This window comes from Pseudorca crassidens, chromosome 13 (assembly GCF_039906515.1).
Source record: "Pseudorca crassidens isolate mPseCra1 chromosome 13, mPseCra1.hap1, whole genome shotgun sequence".
Lineage (NCBI taxonomy): Eukaryota > Metazoa > Chordata > Mammalia > Artiodactyla > Delphinidae > Pseudorca > Pseudorca crassidens.
In genome coordinates this window covers 66,646,197-66,667,266 of record NC_090308.1, presented here as the reverse complement: position 1 = coordinate 66,667,266, position 21,070 = coordinate 66,646,197, and the positions used below count along the sequence as shown (strand labels likewise).

At 39.7% G+C, this 21,070-nt stretch overlaps 1 protein-coding gene across 2 annotated transcripts in view; it reads right to left on the bottom strand.

Moving 5' to 3' along the window:
* Nucleotides 1–720: 720 nt before the first annotated feature.
* RRAGD (Ras related GTP binding D) overlaps nucleotides 721–21,070 on the bottom strand; it is a 38,564-nt gene continuing 18,214 nt past the window's right edge. For both annotated transcript variants that reach the window (XM_067702582.1, XM_067702583.1), the window contains exons 3-7: nucleotides 19,426–19,625; nucleotides 18,459–18,573; nucleotides 17,518–17,660; nucleotides 10,021–10,169; nucleotides 721–3,653 (exon numbers count right to left, since the gene is read on the bottom strand). In XM_067702582.1, coding sequence (XP_067558683.1) covers nucleotides 3,502–3,653; nucleotides 10,021–10,169; nucleotides 17,518–17,660; nucleotides 18,459–18,573; nucleotides 19,426–19,625 — 759 coding nt within the window. In that variant the 3' untranslated portion in view covers nucleotides 721–3,501. The remainder of the gene's footprint in view (nucleotides 3,654–10,020; nucleotides 10,170–17,517; nucleotides 17,661–18,458; nucleotides 18,574–19,425; nucleotides 19,626–21,070) is intronic.

Here is a 21,070-nt window from a genome sequence, read left to right as displayed (position 1 = left end):
GTGTCCCCTGAATTGGCAGGCGGGTTTTAACCACTGCACCACCAGGGAGGTCTGGAAATAATTATTTCAGTTCAGATTTTCCCATGAGAAACAGGATTTCATATATAACATTTAATGCTAGCCCTCTCTGAGAACTCTGAGGGGATCTATAAAAGTCATTATACGGTGGAATCTTACTAAGCAAGTAAAAATCAAAATGTGGACTGTTAGGAAAAGAATTTTCAGATGGCTAGGGATTAGGGCCAGAGCAGCAAGAACATCTGAAGTTTACTGAAATAAGTTCTACAGCCAAAATAGGCCCATCAAAAATATGGAGAGATACGAGTGTTTAAAAAAATAAATAAAAATGTAAATCCAACTTAAATAGATCAATTTATCCTTATTTTCATAAAGCGATAGCTAGTTAATTAGGACAAACACATTTATCTAAAGGAACCCAGCAGTGATATGCATGTATACAGTAAACAACCTCACAAACATGAAAGACCATGCTTTCTTTTCACCGAAGAGACCATTCCGCTCCCAGAAAGATTAGTTACGAATGTGCCTGAAATAAAATGAGTGTTACCAAATCATGAGCGTATGACACACGCTTTTAAATGGGCAGCTAACGTTCTTGAAAGGAATGCTTTAACGATGGTTATAAATGATGTACTGCTTAAAGTAAAACATAATACTAAATACTATACTTGATTACAAATTACATCCAGTCCACATAAGTTGAATGCATACCATACTTTAATAATCAAGACAATCCCGCTGTTTTTCTCGAGTGTGTTTCATAGAACCCGTATATAACAATATTGCTGTGTTTTTAGGCATTTTTACATTTAAGGGCCCAAAATATATCATGTTCACAAAACATTACCGTCTGTGACTGTCAACCAGTTTTTGATATATATTCCTTCAGAAACACGCTACCCTGGTCATACACACTAATCTACATCACTGAAAATAACCAAAGAGGGTATTTCACAAGCAGAGTCTCATCCCTACATAGAAGTTCTAATTGCCCTGGAAACCTGTAGGTCAAGTTCTCAACCTTTGAAAACGAGCAAAAATGTTCCAGCGCAGTCACTGTAGCCATGTATTTGGGCTTTGTATTTATACATTATTTTGTATATTTATACATATTTATAGCATTACATTTGAGACCTAAAGGTGGCCACACACAAGTAAGCTAAGTCCCATATCAAAAATAAAATGAAAAAGGAATTGAAGAGATTTTGTAATTCCAATAGCACAGACTTCAGAAACTGAATGCTTAGATATAACTCCTACATTTCTCTTTAACTAAGAGGTCATTGCCATGCTTGCGGCTTTGAGGCAGTAGTCTATGTATCAGTGTGTCATTAATCAAAGAGTGCACTTACTACCATGAACTTGAGTCTGATGTCATAGCATTAACTTTGCCTTTCCCCCAAAGAATCATTTGCTCTTGAAGTAATAGGCTTTTAAGGCACATTTTAACAAAAACCCATCATATACCCAGCTTAAAAATGGAAGCTCCACCTGGTTATAATAACATATATACCTAAGTAATGTGTGATTTACCAGATAGGTAAATGTCTCTATCTTGAGGATAAACTCACTTTAGAAAAGTGATTCTTTATTTGCTTATCCAAAAAGAAACGCTGTGTAAAAATATTAAAGAATAGATTTATAAGAATAACTTCCATGTACCATGTTGGCAAAGGTCTAACAGGTTATAGGTGTGAAAATTAGGAAAAAGACTTCCCTGGAACGCTGGCTTCCTACCCACCTGTGTTTTTGAGTAGGAATCACGAGGAAGGGAGTTAGGGCACCTTCATGATTTTTAGAAATTTCCTTCCAAAATGCACAGACCCTTGGGAGGGCTCAAACCTTAAACCCCAATCAGCTACCATCTTAAATTACAGTTACCAGCCTCAAAGGAATAGGACTTGGGAAAAGGATGGAAGGGGAGAGGATGGAAAGAAGCTGCAGATAGTAGTGGGATAGCTTCAAGATCAAGTTGCTTTAGGAACCTGATCCATTTTTGCTAGGATCAGCATTGCTATCCCTATGAGGCTCTGCTAAAAACATTTTCTAATACCTGCCAACATGCTTTACTTAGGGCACTGACCCTTGGGATGGATCTAGAATAATCTACTTGGAATGGTTTGGGATGGGGGTAGATTTAGAATCTATTAACTTGCTGTTGGCCTAAAGTAAACATAAGTGGAAGAATTTCATAGAAACAGACACAAAGCTAACTGTAATGCCTCCCCTGGCCATCCTTTTCCACTGACCTTTAGAGGTTATCAGGATGGCTATTTAGCCATGCAGAACACGCTGCCGGAGAGCCGAGCTCTAGTTCAATCATAAGGTGGGAACAGGCAGAGTCCACAAGGCACACTGTCACAGGTGAGAGGGAGACTCAGAGGGGACAAATGTGCCCATCAGGATTCAGCTCTGTGGCAGAGAACTGAGATATTACCTGTGGTCGTGGAGCAATGCAAAAAAAACAACAAAAAAACTGGTCCTAAATAAACATTTGCAATGTTGCACAGTAAGAGGCTCATTCCACAGGGGCCAAACATTGTATAGAACATATTTTAAAATCTGCAGTTGCCAATCACCTACCTTTGGGAAACCATGTGGCCTCTGATGTTATTACTTTAGCCTGAGTGGCAGGTACAGAAAAGCCTCCAGAAACCCTGCAATTTAGTGACATTCTGATTTCTCTCCATTGATCGGCACCATTTTGGAAATCTGGTCCCAAAGGTTCTAAAGAACAGTAATGCAGCAAAAGGAAATAACCTCTCTGTATAAAATGATTATAGAGATGTGTGTTGAGGTAAAGAGTTTTGTAAAAAGGGTCGACTAGGGAAGCACTGTCACGGCTATAGAAATTTTTAGGTAAGTTTGGTGCTAATATTATTCTATAAAACTTCTATTTATGTCAGTTATAAACAGGGGACAGTTCTTATTGCTCCTGAAGCTTGCTGCCCCAATCTGTTCCTCCACTGAAAAATGTTTTTTCTCAACAATTGGTAGCAAAGATTCCCAAATTTATAAAAAGTCATTGCCAACGCATCACTTTTTGATTACTTTCTGACTGCCCTATAGATATGGACTCGGTATGCATGTCCTAGACACCAAGGACAGAAAAGAGCCTAGAAAAGTTGTTTTATCAAAGTTTAGTTCAATGAGGAAAAAAAAATACACATGAAAAAGTGCAAAATATATACAGTTCCTGGCAGTTCTCACACAGGATTTTTTCTGACTACAGACCATAAAAGTTTACATTTGTGTAATGAAGTTACAGTAGATTTCACTTCATTGTTAATATACGTTTTTGCTTCAAAGTGCTTACTTTATTTAAAAAAAAGAGAAGATCAAGTGGGTGGCAGGAATTTTTTTTTTTACAGCAAATATATGTCGTGTGTCCCCATCTCCTTCTTCCTCTTCCTTTAGTGCAACACAGAGCAGCAGCCTCATTGAAAGGTCTGATTTCAAAAGATGTTCCTGAAACCTCACCTACAGCAGCACCCTAGGCGTCCCGTTAGGGGTGGCTCCTTTTTTCTTCTGCAGCCTATTCTGAACCTTTCGTGATTTCACCACTTTCATTCTCACCTCAAAAACTTCATGGATGGCCTTCCGGAAGCAATGAAAATTATAGTCAATCAGCCCTGGAGAAGAAAACAAAAATATTTATAGAGGTGCCGCCTAGAAATAATCTCTTTTCATGGCAGCTATGGCGAAGACAAGCCAGTAGGGGGCGGTAGAGGAGCAGGTTTAACATAAGATCTATAGATTTCTCTAGGAGGTGTGCAGCTGGGCTTCAGGAATTGCAGGCAAAGTCTTGTGAATATATATATTTTTACTAACGAAAGGTTCCAGAGTATATACCACATTTTCAAAGGTGTCTATGACCCAAAAAGTTTGAAGAACCAACTGAACTGCCTTTTTAAAAAATCAGAATTAAAGATTGTAAGAACAATTAAGATATATCTTCAGTGAAATACTTATTAGTATTTTTTCCCCAAAAGGTATTATTAAACTGACTCTGAGTGGAGGCAGACCCTGACTTGGAATGTAGCTGAGATCTCAAGGTCACAGAGCCGTTGTCATAAGCCTTGGGGAAAACAAAGTCCCTGATTTTATTTTATTTATTTATTTATTTATTTTGCGGTACGCGGGCCTCTCACCGTTGTGGCCTCTCCCGTTGCGGAGCACAGGCTCCAGACGTGCAAGCTCAGCGGCCATGGCTCACGGGCCCAGCCGCTCCGCGGCATGTGGGATCTTCCCAGACCGGGGCACGAACCCGTGTCCCCTGCATCGGCAGGTGGACTCTCAACCACTGCGCCACCAGGGAAGCCCAGTCCCTAATTTTAGAGTGGTTATCATCACCTCAGGTGAACTCTGAGCTCAGGAATTCAACAAGCAATGACACTCTCAGTTTTTCAATATTAAGTAAATTTTAAATGGAGAATAATAGTGGAGAATCTTCTTGTATTTTCAGAAATTAATAGAATTTTGTAGAATTGATACAAAATAGAATAAAATATAATCTAAGTCTTGAGCACATTTCTCATCACCACCACTAACTTGTAAAGTGTTGAGAGCAGCATTACGTTTATACCAATTAGGATAAGGCAGTGGGTTCCATTTACTATCTTTAAATTTATTAAAATAACTAGACCCAAAATTATTTGCATCCACTCAGGTGATGCTTCCAGAGTACCCCCCCACCCCCCCAAAAAAAAGAATTGTTTTCCAGACAAGAAGAGAAATGCTTCAAAGCAGTCATGTAACCAACCACAAGTATGCTGGAAGAAACACCATCTCAGCTTCCAGGAGCAGGAAACTCTCTGAGTGGCGCCCTCTGCTGCTTCTGCAGTGATAGTGACCACAGTGCAATAAAACTAGGAGACAATTTCCTCAAGAAAAGACCAGTGAGGCAAGAGGGAGAAAGTAATAAGAAATAAGCAAGCCCAGGTATGGGCATCTCTTCTCTGCCTGAAGCTTTCTTTGGTACACAGACAGGTACCAGGGCTATGGAAATAAACGTTTCTGAGGGTATCCCTCACACAAAGAGACATGGGAGTTGGTGGACAAATGTGGAAGTCTTGCATGCCCAATGGGGGTGATTCCAAATTTCTTGCACACAGTTTCTCCGAGATTCCCCCAGCATGAGTGAGCATACAGCTCCCACTGTGGATGGCTTTTCTACCTCCCTTGTCTATTTCCCCACTTCCTCACTTTTATTTCTTGGAACCATCTTCCAAACAAAGCATGAACTTCAAAAAAAGAAAGAAACATGGAGCATAGAAATGATTTTATTTAGTGGGAGTTTGGATAAGAGATGTGAGAACCACCTCAAAATTCTCTGCTTATGTGTGCAACCAACTGCCTTAGGCAGAAAGCTTAGCTAGAGGACTTTGGCTCAATTAGAATTCAACCTGGGAAATTTCAGATCCAGCCTACTGATGATTCCTGACAAATCTCAATTTATTCATGGTGCACATTTAAAATGTAACAGTAGGGGCTTCCCTGGTGGCGCAGTGGTTGGGAATCCACCTGCCAATGCAGGGGACACGGGTTCGAGCCCTGGTCCGGGAGGATCCCACATGCCGCGGAGCAGCTAAGCCCGTGCACCACAACTACTGAGCCTGCGCTCTAGAGCCCGCGAGCCACAACTACTGAAGCCCGTGCACCTAGAGCCCGCGCTCCACAACAAGAGAAGCCACTGCAATGAGAAGCCCACGCACCGCAACAAAGACCCAACACAGCCAAAAATAAATTAAATAAATAAATTTATAAAAAAAAATAAATAAATAAAATAAAATGTAACAGTAATCTTGCTGCATTTGGAGCTTTAAAAGTGAAAATTCATGACTGAGGTTTTTAAAGGAAGTGCCTACAAAGAGTTTGCTGTTTATTTCAACTCTTTCATAAAATACAGTTGAAAGTACAGGAACAGGGCTTCCCTGGAAGCACAGCGGTTAAGAATCCGTCTGCCAATGCAGGAGACACAGGTTCAAGCCCTGGTCCGGGAAGAACCCACATGCCGTGGAGCAACTAAGCCTGTGAGCCACAACTACTGAGCCCACGTGCCACAACAACTGAAGCCCGTGTGCCTAGAGCCCATGCTCTGCAACAAGAGAAGCCACCACAATGAGAAGCCCACGCACCGCAATGAAGAGTAGCCCCCGCTCGCCCCAACTAGAGAAAAGCCCGCATGCGGCAATGAAGACCCAACACAGCCCAAAATAAATAAATAAATTTATTAAAAAAAAGGAAATACAGGAACAGAGACATGAACAGAACAAGCACTATCTTCAGCACCATACGCAGTTATGGGATGGTCCTACATCCTTCTCTTGGTTCAGTGATTCTCAATCATAGCTGCATATTAAAAGCATCCAGAGAACTTTTTAAAAATTAACAAACCCCAGGTTCCTCTCCCAGGAATTCTGTTCTAATTGTTCTGTGGCAGGCCTCAATGGCCATATTTTTTAACCACCTCCCTTCCCAAGGTGCCTACGATGCGCAGCTAAGACCAAGAATCCCACTTCCGCTTTCTATCCTCCTCTTTCTGCCAAAGCAGTCAGAAATCATCCACGAAAACAGAGAGAGACCAACATCAGGACAAGTCAACCAACAAGGGTTGATTATCAGCACCAGCAGGACTCAACACTTGAGATTAAAGCAGCAAAAACAAATGGAACCACTCCATGCATATGTAAAGCGTCAAGCTCTTTCTAAAGCTAAGGTGATCAACTTAATGCATTTGCCTGGGACTTTCCCAGTTGCAGCCCTGAAGGTCCCCTGTTTCAGGAACCCTCACCTCTGTCCCAGGCAAATGGAGATGCGTTAGTCACCCTAAAAAGCAAACAAGTTTAACTTCATGGGGTTAAACCTTGTCTGCCTATTTATCTCTCTTATCACATTAAAACAAATACTCAGGTTTCTAATGAGTTTAATAAATTTTACAAAATCCGCCTATCTTCAGAGATGATCCTCCCTAGGTGGTTTAACAATAAGTTGCCCAAGATCCACATGAGAAATTCCTGCTTAAATTAACTCACACGACCATAGATGGACATTAAAATTAGTGGGCAAAGTGTGAGGAGAAAGAGGACTTGCATAGTTTGAAAGTATTTATTCACTACAAAGTGAAAAGTAGGAACTCTCCAGGGGAAAGACCTGGTAGACGCTATCTTAACTAAATCAAGGTCAGCATCGCCAGTAATAAGCCAAACTAACGTCATAAACATATGATACCCCAAGGACACAATATCATTTCTGTGTGGTATTCTGGCCAAATTGCATAATCTCATTCCACTTGTGCGAAAATATCAGACAAACCCAATTTGAGGAACGTTGTACAAAATAGTTGATGAGTACTCTTCAAAAGTGTCAGGGTCATGAAAGACCATCACAGATTGGAGGAGACTAGGAGAAGTAATAACTAAATCAATTTGGGTTCCTGGAACAGAAAAAAAAGGTATTTTTGGAAAAACTGGTGAAATTTGAATAAGGTCTGTAAGTTTTATTAATATTGATAGTATTATACTGATGTTAATTCCCTAGCTTTGATTACTGTACTACAGTATGTAACATGTTAACATTTCGGGAAGCTGGATGAGTATATATAAACTACGTACTATTTTTGCAACTTTTCTATTAAGTCTAAAATCAGTTCAAAATAAACAAGCTCTCAAGGTTGATGTTATTGTAACCTAAATTTTAGGACCTGTCATCACCCTAGATGGTTTGGGGTCTATAGTTGTACTATTTGCATTACTTTTACTTTCCTTAGTTTCCAAAATCAACACAAAATATTAATCACCAAATATAAATTCTGGAAATATCTTTAACCAAGGGAATATATGTATAATGGTTTAAAACACAATACACAGAACTGATTCCATACAGGGAGAAGCCTAGAAATCTTTAGCCCAGACTGCTATACACTGGTGGTATGACCATAGGAGAAAGTCACTTCTATTTCCTGGGTCTGGGTAAAATCATCAGTAACTGAGAGAGTGAAACACAGGATGGTCCTGTCTATCTTCAAAATTCCATGAATCCATTATATAATCTGTTCTTAGTTTCAGCAAGATGAAAATAAAAAGTAAAAGATTACCACCATTTAATTAAAAGTTTTGAGGGCCAAGGACATAACAGGCAATTTGGCTGGTAATAGTAAATACATGAAAAAATACACAACTTCACTAAGAAGCAGAAAAAATGTAAATTTGTTTTCAATTATCAGTGTTTAATGCTAATACCCAATATTAATGAGAATAAAGCAAATGGACACACTCATATTCCCTTAGTAGCATAAACCTGTAAAAACTTTCTGAAGGACATTTTGGTAATATGCATTAGAAGCTACCAAAATGTATTGATCTAAGTAATTCCATTTGTTGAAGTATTTCCTGAGGAAATAACCAAAGATGTACACAAATATTTAGTGGAAAGAAGGTCATTATGGATTATTTATAACATCAAAATCTAGAAACAACACACATTTCTAACAATAGAAGAAACTAATCATTAAAATGATGTGGTTAAAAAAAGATTTAATGAATTGGAAAGATGTCTGTAATAATTTAAGTGAAGGTTATAAAGTAGTATTTATTATATAATACCATATATAGAGATATCTATGAAAAAACTGGAAAGTTATACAGAAAATATCAAGAGTGATTATGTGAGTGAGAAGCTTATCAATAATTTTTTTTTTGCTTATTTATTATATCTAAATTTTCTAAATGAATCTATTACTCTGTAACAAAAAGAAGTAATAAAAATCTAAATCATGGGCTTCCCTGGTGGCGCAGTGGTTGAGAGTCCGCCTGCCGATGCAGGGGACACGGGTTCGTGCCCCGGTCCGGGAGGATCCCGCGTGCCGCGGAGCGGCTGGGCCCGTGAGCCATGGCCGCTGAACCTGCGCGTCCGGAGCCTGTGCTCCGCAACGGGAGAGGCCACAACGGTGAGAGGCCCGCGTACCGCAAATAAATAAATAAATATCTAAATCATGTTTTCAGGCTCAATGAATTAAGAAGATTTTAATGATATCAATAAGTGAAAACAACAGGATAGAAAATTATATAGGCAATATGGCATCACTTTTGTTGGAAGAAAGGAAGGAAAGAAGGGATGAAGGGAGGGAGGGAGGGAGAAAAGGAAGGAGAAAAAAAATCCCAGAAATTTAACACGGAGTTTAGCTCTAGATGGTGAAACTGACTTTTTTATACTTTCCTAAGTTTTCAAAGTATTTTTATAATGAACATGTATTGCATATAAGAAGAAAGGCTATTTCAGAAAATGTTACTATTGCCACTTTGTTGGGAATTTAGGGTAAATCATCCCCTAATCACTAGCAAGAATCCCTAGCTACATCAGTAAACTGGTATTTCCCAGTTTACATAGTGGTGCCCGGCAGGGCGGGGGAATATGAGTATCTTTATGAGGGTTAATTGCTTTTGTTTCCAAATAAAACTAAATTTGGTCCTAAAAAGATATTTGGTGACGTTATTAAATATATTCATATCTCCCTGTTTTGAAATCACGATGCTGTCCCTGTGTTTTAGGACTAAAGAATGGACAAGGGCTGAACAGAAGTTAAATAACATCTAGCTTTAATGTTGTATGAGTTGCATCCTTTACACGGGGAGGACAAGTGGTCACAAGGTCCCTAATACCTTCTAGGGGTGTAGACCAAGAGGGAGGCCTTGGCACCCCCTGTAGGCTAGGGGACCTCCCCGGGGTAAGAGATCTACAGCCTGGCAACAACGCCCCAGCTGGCTCTGCTCCCAGAAAAGCTCAAGCCCCTCCCTGGGAGGATGGTGTGGTTCCACTACCACCTCACGGCAGCTGCATCACTAGAGGGCAGGCTGGTTCACGGATCCCAAAACCCCAGGATGTCGGGAGGAGCCAAAGGGCCCTGTGACTAAAGTCTGGAAGCTTCCCAAGGCACACTGCTGTCCACCTGCATTCAACGTCTGAATGGAAATGCTTCATTTAAATCACACAAAAAATTACCTTTTCTTTCAAAGCTTTCCTCTCTGACAAAGCACACGAGAGCCAGGAACTTGGTCACCTCTTTCAAATAAAGAACTGTTGTGTTATTCAGCTTTATAATGGCTGTTGATTCCTTGTCATAAGGGGTTCCTGCTCCATCTTCTTTGAGACTAAATGGGGACAGAAACCAAAACATATTTGACCATTGAGAAAGAACTTCAGTTTGTAACCCAGCGACGGAGACCAGCTTTCACAAAGAGAACGATAATCATAATGACAGGGAGTTTACACTTACAGTGCCTTTCGGCTAAAGATCTCAGAAACCCCCATCACAAGAATGTACACAGCGTATGACAGTCACTTTCCTACTGACACACTGAGTGTGGTGTGTCAGCTGGGCAACTCTCCAGGCACCTGAGGAACACAGGTGAGGGATGGAGGTTAGTTCTTCTCCCCTCCGTGGCCCACAAGGGCTTCCAGTTTTCTCTCGTGACAGAATAACCAGGCTGCCCAAAGCACAGCCTGATGAAAGACCAAGTAGGGGTGAAGAACTGATCCAAAATAAAGCAGCCTGAAGAGAAACGGCAGCAAAATGCTGGGCTAGATCCTGGATCCAGCAAAAAACTGCTATGAAACATAGAACTGGGACCTTTGGTAAAATTTGAAAATGGACTCCATATTAAATAAGAGTAATGCAGACATGTTAAATAAGTTTAATGTGAAAGTTAAAACTGTGATCCTACAAGAAAATATCCTTGTTATAGGACACGATTCCTATAGAATCATGTTACAAATTCCTCCCAATTAGTTCAGCAAAAACAAACACGTTCAGTCATCCCTCACTATGGGGGCGGGGGGGGTGCTTGGTTCCAGGATTTCCCCCAGCAGATACCAAAATCTGCAGATGCTCAAGTCTCTTATATAAAACGACACAGTATGGGCTTCCCTGGTGGCGCAGTGGTTGAGAGTCCGCCTGCCGATGCAGGGAACACAGGTTTGTGCCCCGGTCCGGGAAGATCCCACATGCCGCGGAGCGGCTGGGCCCGTGAGCCATGGCCGGAGCCTGTGCTCCGCAACGGGAGAGGCCACAACAGTGAGAGGCCCGCGTCCCGCAAAAAAAAAAAAAAAAAAAAAGACACAGTGTTCACATATAACCTACACACATCCTTCCATATACTTCTTTTTTTTTAACATCTTTATTGGAGTATAATTGCTCTACAATGGTGTGCTAGTTTCTGCTTTATAACAAAGTGAATCAGCTACACATATACACCCATATCTCCTCCCTCTTGCATTTCCCCCCCACCCTCCCTATCCCACCCCTCTAGGTGGTCACAAAGCACAGAGCTAATCTCCCTGTGCTATGCGGCTGCTTCCCACTAGCTATCTATTTTACATTTGGTAGTGTATATATGTCCATGCCACTCTCTCACCTCGTCCCACTTTACCCTTCCCCCTCCCTGTGTCCTCAAGTCCATTCTCTACATCTGCGTCTTTATTCCTGTCTTGCCCCTAGGTTCTTCAGAACCTTTTTTTTTTTTTTTTAGATTCCATATATACGTGTTAGCATACGGCATTTATTTTTCTCTTTCTGACTTACTTCACTCTGTATGACAGTCTCTAGGTCCATCCACCTCACTACAAACAACTCAATTTCGTTTCTTTTTATAGCTGGCTAATATTCCATTGTATATATGTGCCACATCTTCTTTATCCATTCATCTGTCAATGCACATTTAGGTTGCTTCCATGTCCTGGCTATTATAAGTAGAGCTGCAATGAACATTGTGGTACATGACTCTTTTTAAATTATGGTTTTCTCATGGTATATGCCCAGTAGTGGCATTGCTGGGTCGTATGATAGTTCTATCTTTAGTTTTTTAAGGAACCTCCATACTGTTCTCCATAGTGGCTGTATCAATTTACATTCCCACCAACAGTGCTAGAGGATTCCCTTTTCTCCACACCCTCTCCAGCATTTATTGTTCGTAGATTTTTTGATGATGGCCATTCTGACAGGTGTGAAGTGATACCTCATTGTAGTATTGACTTGCATTTCTCTAGTGATGAGTGATGTTGAGCATCCTTTCATGTGTTCGTTGGCCATCTGTATATCTTCTTTGGAGAAATGTCTATTTAGGTCTTCTGCCCATTTTTGCTTTTTTTTTTTTTTTTTTCGGTACGCGGGCCTCTCACTGTTGTGGCCTCTCCCGTTGCAGAGCACAGGCTCTGGATGCGCAGGCTCAGCAGCCATGGCTCACGGGCCCAGCCGCTCCGCGGCATGTGGGATCTTCCCGGACCGGGGCACGAACCCGTGTCCCCTGCATCGGCAGGCGGACTCTCAACCACTGCGCCACCAGGGAAGCCCTTTCTGCCCATTTTTGGATTGGGTTGTTTCTTTTTTTGTTATTGAGCTGCATGAGCTGCTTGTAAATTTTAGAGATTAAGCCTTTGTCAGTTGCTTCATTTGCAAATATTTTCTCCCATTCTGAGGGTTGTCTTTTCGTCTTGTTTATGGTTTCCTTTGCTGTGCAAAAGCTTTTAAGTTTCATTAGGTCCCATTTGTTTATTCTTGTTTTTATTTCCATTTCTCTAGGAGGTGGGTCAAAAAGGATCCTGCTGTGATTTATGTCATAGAGTGTTCTGCCTATATTTTCCCCTAAGAGTTTAATAGTGTCTGGTCTTACATTTAGGTCTTTAATCCATTTTGAGTTAATTTTTGTGTATGGTGTTAGGGAGCATTCTAATTTCATTCTTTTACATGTAGCTGTCCAGTTTCCCCAGCACCACTTATTGAAGAGGCTGTCTTTTCTCCATTGTATATTCTTGCATCCTTTATCAAAAATAAAATGACCATATGTGTGTGGGTTTATCTCTGGGCTTTCTATCCCGTCCCATTGATCTATATTTCTGTTTTTGTGCCAGTACCATACTGTCTTGGTTACTGTAGCTTTGTAGTATAGTCTGAAGTCAGGGAGCCTGATTCCTCCAGCTCTGTTTTTCTTTCTCAAGATTGCTTTGGCTATTCGGGGTCTTTTGTGTTTCCATACAAATTGTGAAATTTCTTGTTCTAGTTCTGTGAAAAATGCCATTGATAGTTTGATAGGGGTTGCATGGAATCTGTAGATTGCTTTGCGTAGTATAGTGATTTTCACACTGTTGATTCTTCCAGTCCAAGAACATGGTATATCTCTCCATCTGTTTGTATCATCTTTAATTTCTTTCATCAGTGTCTTATAGTTTTCGGCATACAGGTCTTTTGTCTCCTTAGGTAGGCTTATTCCTAGATATTTTATTCTTTTTGTTGCAATGGTAAATGGGAGCGTTTCCTTAATTTCTCTTTCAGATTTTTCACCATTAGTGTATAGGAATGCCAGAGATATCTGTGCATTAATTTTGTATTCTGAAACTTTACCAAATTCATTGATTAGCTCTAGTAGTTTTCCGGTAGCATCTTTAGGATTCTTTATGTATAGTATCAGGTCATCTGCAAACAGTGACAGCTTTACTTCTTCTTTTCCAATTTGGATTCCTTTTATTTTTTTTTTCTTCTCTGATTACTGCGGCTAAAACTTCCAAAACTATGTTGAATAATAGTGAGAGTGGGCAACCTTGTCTTGTTCCTGATCTTAGAGGAAATGGTTTCAGTTTTTCACCATTGAGAACGATGTTGGCTGTGGGTTTGTCATATATGGCCTTTATTATGTTGAGTAAGTTCCCTCTATGCCTACTTTCTGGAGAGTTTTTATCATAAATGGGTGTTGAATTTTGTTGAAAGCTTTTTCTGCATCTATTGAGATGATCATATGGTTTTTCTCCTTCAATTTGTTAATATGGTTTATCACATTGATTAATTTGCGTATATTGAAGAATCCTTGCTTTCCTGGGATAAACCCCACTTGATCATGATGTATGATCCTTTTAATGTGCTGTTGGATTCTGTTTGCTAGTATTTTGTTGAGTGTTTTTGCATCTATGTTCATCAGTGATATTGGCCTGTAGTTTTCTTGCTTTGTGACATATTTGTCTGGTTTTGGTATCAGGGTGATGGTGGCCTCGTAGAATGAGTTTGGGAGTGTTCCTCCCTGTGCTATATTTTGGAAGAGTTTGAGAAGGATAGGTGTTAGCTCTTCTCTAAATGTTTGATAGAATTTGCCTGTGAAGCCATCTGGTCCTGGGCCTTTGTTTGTTGGAAGATTTTTAATCACAGTCTCAATTTCAGTGTTTGTGATTGGTCTGTTTATATTTTCTATTTCTTCTTGGTTCAGTCTCAGAAGATTGTGCTTTTCTAAGAATTTGTCCATTTCTTCCAGGTTGTCCATTTTATTGGCATAGAGTTGCTTGTAGCAATCTCTCATGATCCTTTGTATTTCTGCAATGTCAGTTGTTATTTCTCCTTTTTCATTTCTAATTCTATTGATTTGAGTCTTCTCCCTTTTTTTTCTTGATGAGTCTGGATAATGGTTTATCAATTTTGTTTATCTTCTCAAAGAACCAGCTTTTAGTTTTATTGATCTTTGCTATCGTTTCCTTCATTTCTTTTTCATTTATTTCTTATCTGATCTTTGATTTCTTTCCTTCTGCTAACATTGGGGGCTTTTTTTCTCATTTTCTACTTGCTTTAGGTGTAAGGTTAGGTTGTTTATTTGAGATGTTCCGTGTTTCTTGAGGTAGGATTGTACTGCTATAAACCTCCCTCTTACAACTCCTTTTGCTGCATCCCATAGGTTTTGGGTCATCATGTTTTCATTGTCATTTGTTTCTAGGTATTTTTTGATTTCCTCTTTGATTTCTTCAGTGATCTCTTGGTTATTAAGTAGTGTATTGTTTAACCTCCATGTGTTTGTATTTTTTACAGATTTTTTCCTGTAATTGATATCTATTCTCAGCTTTGTGGTTGGAAGAGATATGTGATACAATTTCAATTTTCTTAAATTTACCAAGACTTGATTTGTGACCCAAGATATGATCTATCCTGGAGAATGTTCCATAAGCACTTGAGAAGAAAGTGTATTCTGTTGTTCTTGGATGGAATGTCCTACAAATATCAATTAATTCCCTCCCATACACTTTTAAGTATCCTTAGATTACTTATAATGCCTAATACAATGTAAATGCTATGTAAATAGTTGCCAGCATGCAGCCCATTCAAGTTTTGCTTTTTGGCATTTTCTGGTATTTTTTTTTCTGAATATTTTCAATCTGCTGGTTGGTTGAATCTGCAGATATGGAACCCACATGGAGGGTCAACTGTATTAGAAAAAGAAAGAAAGAGCAAATATGGCAAACTGATAAAAATTGGTGAATCCCAGTGAAGGGTACATAGGAGTTCACTGTACTATTCTTGCACATTTTCTATAGATTTGAAATTTTTTCAAAATAAAAAGTTAAATAAATAAATTGGTCTATTTACGAAAAGGTGTGGCCTGCAAACACAAATGACTTGGGTTTGAATCCCAGCTCTCTTATTTATCGTATAAGTTCGGGCAAATTGAGTAACTTCTTTGAGCCTCAATTTCCTCAACTGTACATGAACAATAATTACCTCAAAGTTTCCTAATGCAATGAAATAATACATATATAGTGCTAAGCATAGTGCTGAGAGCATATAAAACGCACAATAAATGCTAACTGCTATTATCATTATTAATATGGCCTTAATGATCCAGATTGAGCCCTCTGAAGCCACGGATGTAATCAGTTATGTATCCTTTCTTTATAGGCAAAGGAGCACGTCTTGTACCTTTTCCCTCATCTGAAACTGTGTATACGTTTTCAGAATCCCAGCTGAGATTCTTGAGCAGACCAGGTCACCTGCTTCTAAGGTCTCCAATTACAGGGCTGCCTGCTTCCCGGGCTGGGGCATGCATCACCAGCCACCCCCTGCAGGCCACGTGGGCTGGCTCATGGCTGCTCCAGCAAACAGTCTCAAGAAACCCCAGAACTCACGCCCCATTTGTGACCCATACCCAGACCGGTTCTTACTGAACCGGGCGGGCTCCCAGGAACACTGCACTCGGCAACAGAAAAGCAATCTACCAGCAAGGCCCTGCTCCCTCCTCCGCCCAACCCCTCCCTCCCCGTGTTTGTTTTAGCTGGATAAAAGTAACTGTGATTAACATCATTTATATGAACAACTTACCACTTATGTCTAATTACCATATAGCAAAATAATGATTATGCATATCATTAAACATGTGCCAGATTAATTGTGTTGTTCATTGTATTTGATTACGACAGCCATCTAGACTGTAATCAGGGTAGTTTCAGCTTCCATGACTATTTCAAGGTCATCCACTTAGAGTTTAAAAACAAGAGAATACTGCAGGGCAGCGATCGTCGAAAATAAGGTCTATTTCTAAAGCCGGTGGCAGTGTTTAGTAATAATAACAATAATTAATAATAATTATAATGGCAGCTACATTTATCCAGGGTCCACCAGGGGAAGCCTAATGATATTGCATCCTCACTACAGTCCTGTGAGGTAAGAATCACTTTCCCTGTTTCATAAGGGAAGGGACTGTGGGTGTTCATGTGTGTATAACAGTTAACAGAAAGAGTCTAAACTGAATGGAAGAGAGAAATAGTAAGACTGAGGCTCGCCCAGAAGCTGGCAGAGGAGGCTGTGTAAAGCGAGTCACAGCCAGTGAGTAAAGAGGAAGATGAAGGAAAGCTTTATCTCATCAATGGGTGTGTGAGGATGTGAGATTCAATATGAATACAAGGCAGCAACAACGCGATGCCTTAATAAGATAGACATACAAGGTCACACCCACTCACTCTAAAACACCCTGAATTCAGCAAATTCACAATTATGTGGAATTATTTCTATGTCTGGTAACAGAATCAATTTTCCCCACGCCTGTTTATTTTATATTATTTTAAATGTACAAGAAGTTCTGTTTTATAAGAATATAAGATAATAATAATAAGCAGGTAATGTTGTTTGCTTACTTTAATAATTCTCTGCTATCCACCAAAGAAGACAATCAAAACTATATTGGAAAAACAAACAACTCAGCAGTTATTTCATGTAATGAAGAAAATAATAAAACTGTGGTAAACATGAGATATTTATGTAGAATCCAAGGATCCTAGTGGTCTCCCTCAAGTAAATACATTATGATACGACAACAGATTTTTCAGTAGAGGAAGAACGTATCAGACTTGAGCTCAGATACAATACTAATTCTGTCCCTTATTGACAGTGTGAGCAGGGGTTAGAAACTTAACCACGCTGGACCTCAATGTCCCATCTATAAGATGGTGATAGTAATTCCTGCCTCGAGGAATAGTGGAGAATTCAATGATAATAATGTGGGCAATGAAATTATTAGCATAATGCCAGGCATTTACTCAATAATGTTTTGTTATTATTATTACATACGAAATGGTGTATTTATAGATCTCAGTCATTTCAAACAAAAGTATTAAGATCAAATAAGTAAATGCAAAATTCTCAAAGGTTATGAAAGAAAAGTATGGCTCAATTGTAGCCTTTCAGAATGTTCTACTTACCCATAAATACAAGAAATGTCGATAACCACATCGATCATGTCACAGCAGAGCTCATAGGTTTGCATATCCACGGGGGTACTATCAGTTGCAATGTAAATCTTACTGACCACATCAAAGAGAAACGCCTTTTCAATTCCAGAATTCTGAAACAGAAAAGGAGATGCGGCCTTAAAGGGACAGCTGATTGCAGAGCATGTCATGGTTACATAAAATGATATGCCATCCTCAGTCTCAGATATGAACCAGCAAAAAGTTAGGTTGTTCCATTTTATTACAATTTAAACCTCATTGTCATAAACTTCTTTATAATGGATTTGCACAAGAAATGAAAACTGGAATTATCACGAATTATTTACTTTCGGTAAACAAATTAAGTAGTGTTTCCTGACTCTTAGAAATGTACCTGCAGTTAGGAAAAAGGCCAAGTAAAAAAAAAAGCATTTTAAAAACTTTAAATTTAAAAATAGATTTAAAAAATCTAGACAAACAAACTCAAAATTGTGCACTGAGAATCAATGCGAATGCAACCAAAGGTCTGCCTTAATTCTATTTTGTGACGTTTGACTTGACGTGGTGGTGTTTAGGACTCAGCCGGACAGCACATCATTCACAGTGTTAAACATATTTTAAAAAATTCAACAGTATATATCTTATAGCCAAAACCAACTTTTATGCTCCCAAACTCTGGTAGGATTCCATTAACATTGAATGATCGCCTACAACTTGAATAAACATTCCGATTACACAAGTGAAGTACAGGAATCGTTTTGGCAGTTACATTTTAAAGGCCCTAAAACAGTACATAGGCGCAATCTTCAAAAATAATATTTCAGTGAACTTGAAGTGCTGTAAGAGCAAGTGGAAATAAGATCATTTCCACTCTTGCAATGTTATTCTTAAATTCCGCAAATGACTCTAACAGGACAGTATTATTTACTTACTGAGATAAAGATGTTTAGCAAATTCTCCAGGGTGGGGAGTTGTGGAATCAGCTTCTGAACCACTTTGCTAAAAGCTTCAAATATTGAATGATCATATATGCTTGTCAGATAAAAGCTGAAAGATGAAACAATATTTCATCACTTTTTACCTGTGACTGAGGAATAGACTGTTCAGGCTATGTCATAACACCAGAATCATGCCTTCTGTATTTACTACACACACATTCTAGCCCCCTTCAGAATTCAAAACAACCTCAGTAAAAAAATGAACATGTCTCAACAAGACATTCCTGCCCAACTCCCCAAAGCAAGAACTGTGCCCATTCTGATCTGCTGACTGGCTGGACTATATTAAAAATGCAGCCCACGTGCTTGCTTCGGCAGCACATATACTAAAAATGCAGCCGTATATGCCTGTATCAGCATCCTTACCTTCTGCAAGAGAATCCACACCAGATCATCTTTATACACACCTCTCATGTTAATAACAGTTATGTTCTTGATACTGAAGCACCTAATCTTTCCATTTTTCCAATTTGCAAAATGAATGATGCATATATATACTACCCCACAAAAATTAGAGCCATGGCTTTCCTCTGTGAATATTTCTATTTGAATTATTTTCAGAGGACTCCTTTACTTATGATTATAGATACTATCTATAACAGTAAACTTCAGCATCGATTAACTTCCTGGATGCAGTTCATGGGTTTTCTCCTATGTGTTTTTCATAGGGGGGAAAGAACCTTAGCTTTGACCTTTGGTCCAAAAAATTTTTTTAAAACCCCACCGCTTTTCCCAAAGATTAGAGTTGGCACATGCAAAGCTTGCTTTTCCCAAATACTACCCCAATGTCTACAGCACAAAACAGGGTACACAGGGCTCTGTGACTCTAAATGACAGTCCGGGCCAAACCACTCCTGATGGCTCTGGACCCCAATGATCCCTGATGGGTTTCTGTTCTCACCTGAGGTGAATTTTTTCTAATCCAGCATCTGCAAGGTCATCATTTGCCCTCTGGTGAATATCTCTCTGGGTTTCAATTTTGTGATCATCTGACAGACCATCCACTTTGTGAATAAACACCTCGAAGTTGATGTCGGTGTTCACTTTGTAGGCCCTGGTCACCGTGAGGTGGAGCCTGGCCAGGGCCTCCATGTAATCGTCCTGGGAACAAAGCACACTCCTGTCAGGGAGGCTGCTTTGCTTCCCTTCCACATACAGTCTTCCCTCCCAGCTTTACTGAGGTATGACCGACAAACATTGCATGTATTAAGGTGACGACGTAATGTTTTAGTACCATTGTGTACCCATCTGTACCCACTGTGAAAGGATCCCCCCAGTCAAGCTAATGAACCAATCCATCACCTTACGGGTACCATTTTTTCTCTTCCACGTACACTGTTAATCTTACAACCCCCTCCCAAAATATTTTGCAAATGCCCACATAAAAGCTGTTTCATAGAATTCAAGACTGAAAACTTAAGTTTTGTTAACAAAGAAATGAAAAAGAAAGGCCAGAAAAATACAGTTATGATTTAGCTTGATGACAGTCACAAAGGTCAGAGTTGCAGTTTTATGTATTGAAAATGACCACACACCATCCAGGACCTTCCCTGGAATACTGTCCCTCCAGGATTCTGCGTCTCTTGGTGAAATGTAATGAACAAGTAGGGATGAAAACATGATAGGGATCACTGGGAAGATGGGGAAGGAGCCAGGAGGAAAAAATTTAAGAACCACTGATCTAGAGCAGAGGTCAGCAAACCATGGCCCTCGGGCCAAACTGGGCCCACCTATTGTTTGTAAGTAAAGTTTTATTGGACCACAGTCACACTCATTTGTTTACACACTGTCTATGGCTGCTTTGAGGGTACAGTGGCAGAGCTGAATTGTTTTCCTCTGTGGAAACTCCTCAGAGACAGCACAGCCTGCAAAGCCTAAAATAATTACCATCTGGCCCTTTTCAGAAAAAGTCTGCTGACCCCTGGTCTAGAGTAATTGCCCCAAATAACACAACACTATTTTTTTCTCCTTCCTACAGATGATACCTATGTAATAATGTAATGAATGCCTGTGTATGCATCTCTGTTTAAGAAATCAAACATTAGACACTGAAGCCTTGTATGTTTCTCCCCATCCTCCCAGCCTATCCCATCACTCTACCCACACCCTCCAGAGGTAACCACTATCCTGACTTCTGCCTGTATCATCACTTATGTCTTTATACATTACTGCATACATATGGATCACTGAACAACATACAGAATTCATTTACATTGCTTAAAACTTTACAGAAATATCAACTTGCATGTGGATTACAGTTTGCCTTCTCCACTCACATTATGTCAGTGAGAGTCACCTTTGTTGAAGCACATACTCTAGTGCATGATTCCTGTTAACTACTCTGTAAAATTCCATCGTATGGATGGTCTAAAATTTATCGCTCACTTGCCAGCTGATGAACATTCAGAATGTTTCCAGTTATGTGCTAGTTCAGATGATGATGACAATGTGCCCAATCTCACGCACACATCTCTGTGCCTGTCTGCAAGTTTCTTAGGGCTTACCCTGAAAGGAGGCTTGTTGGGTCATAGGAATGAGCACCTTGA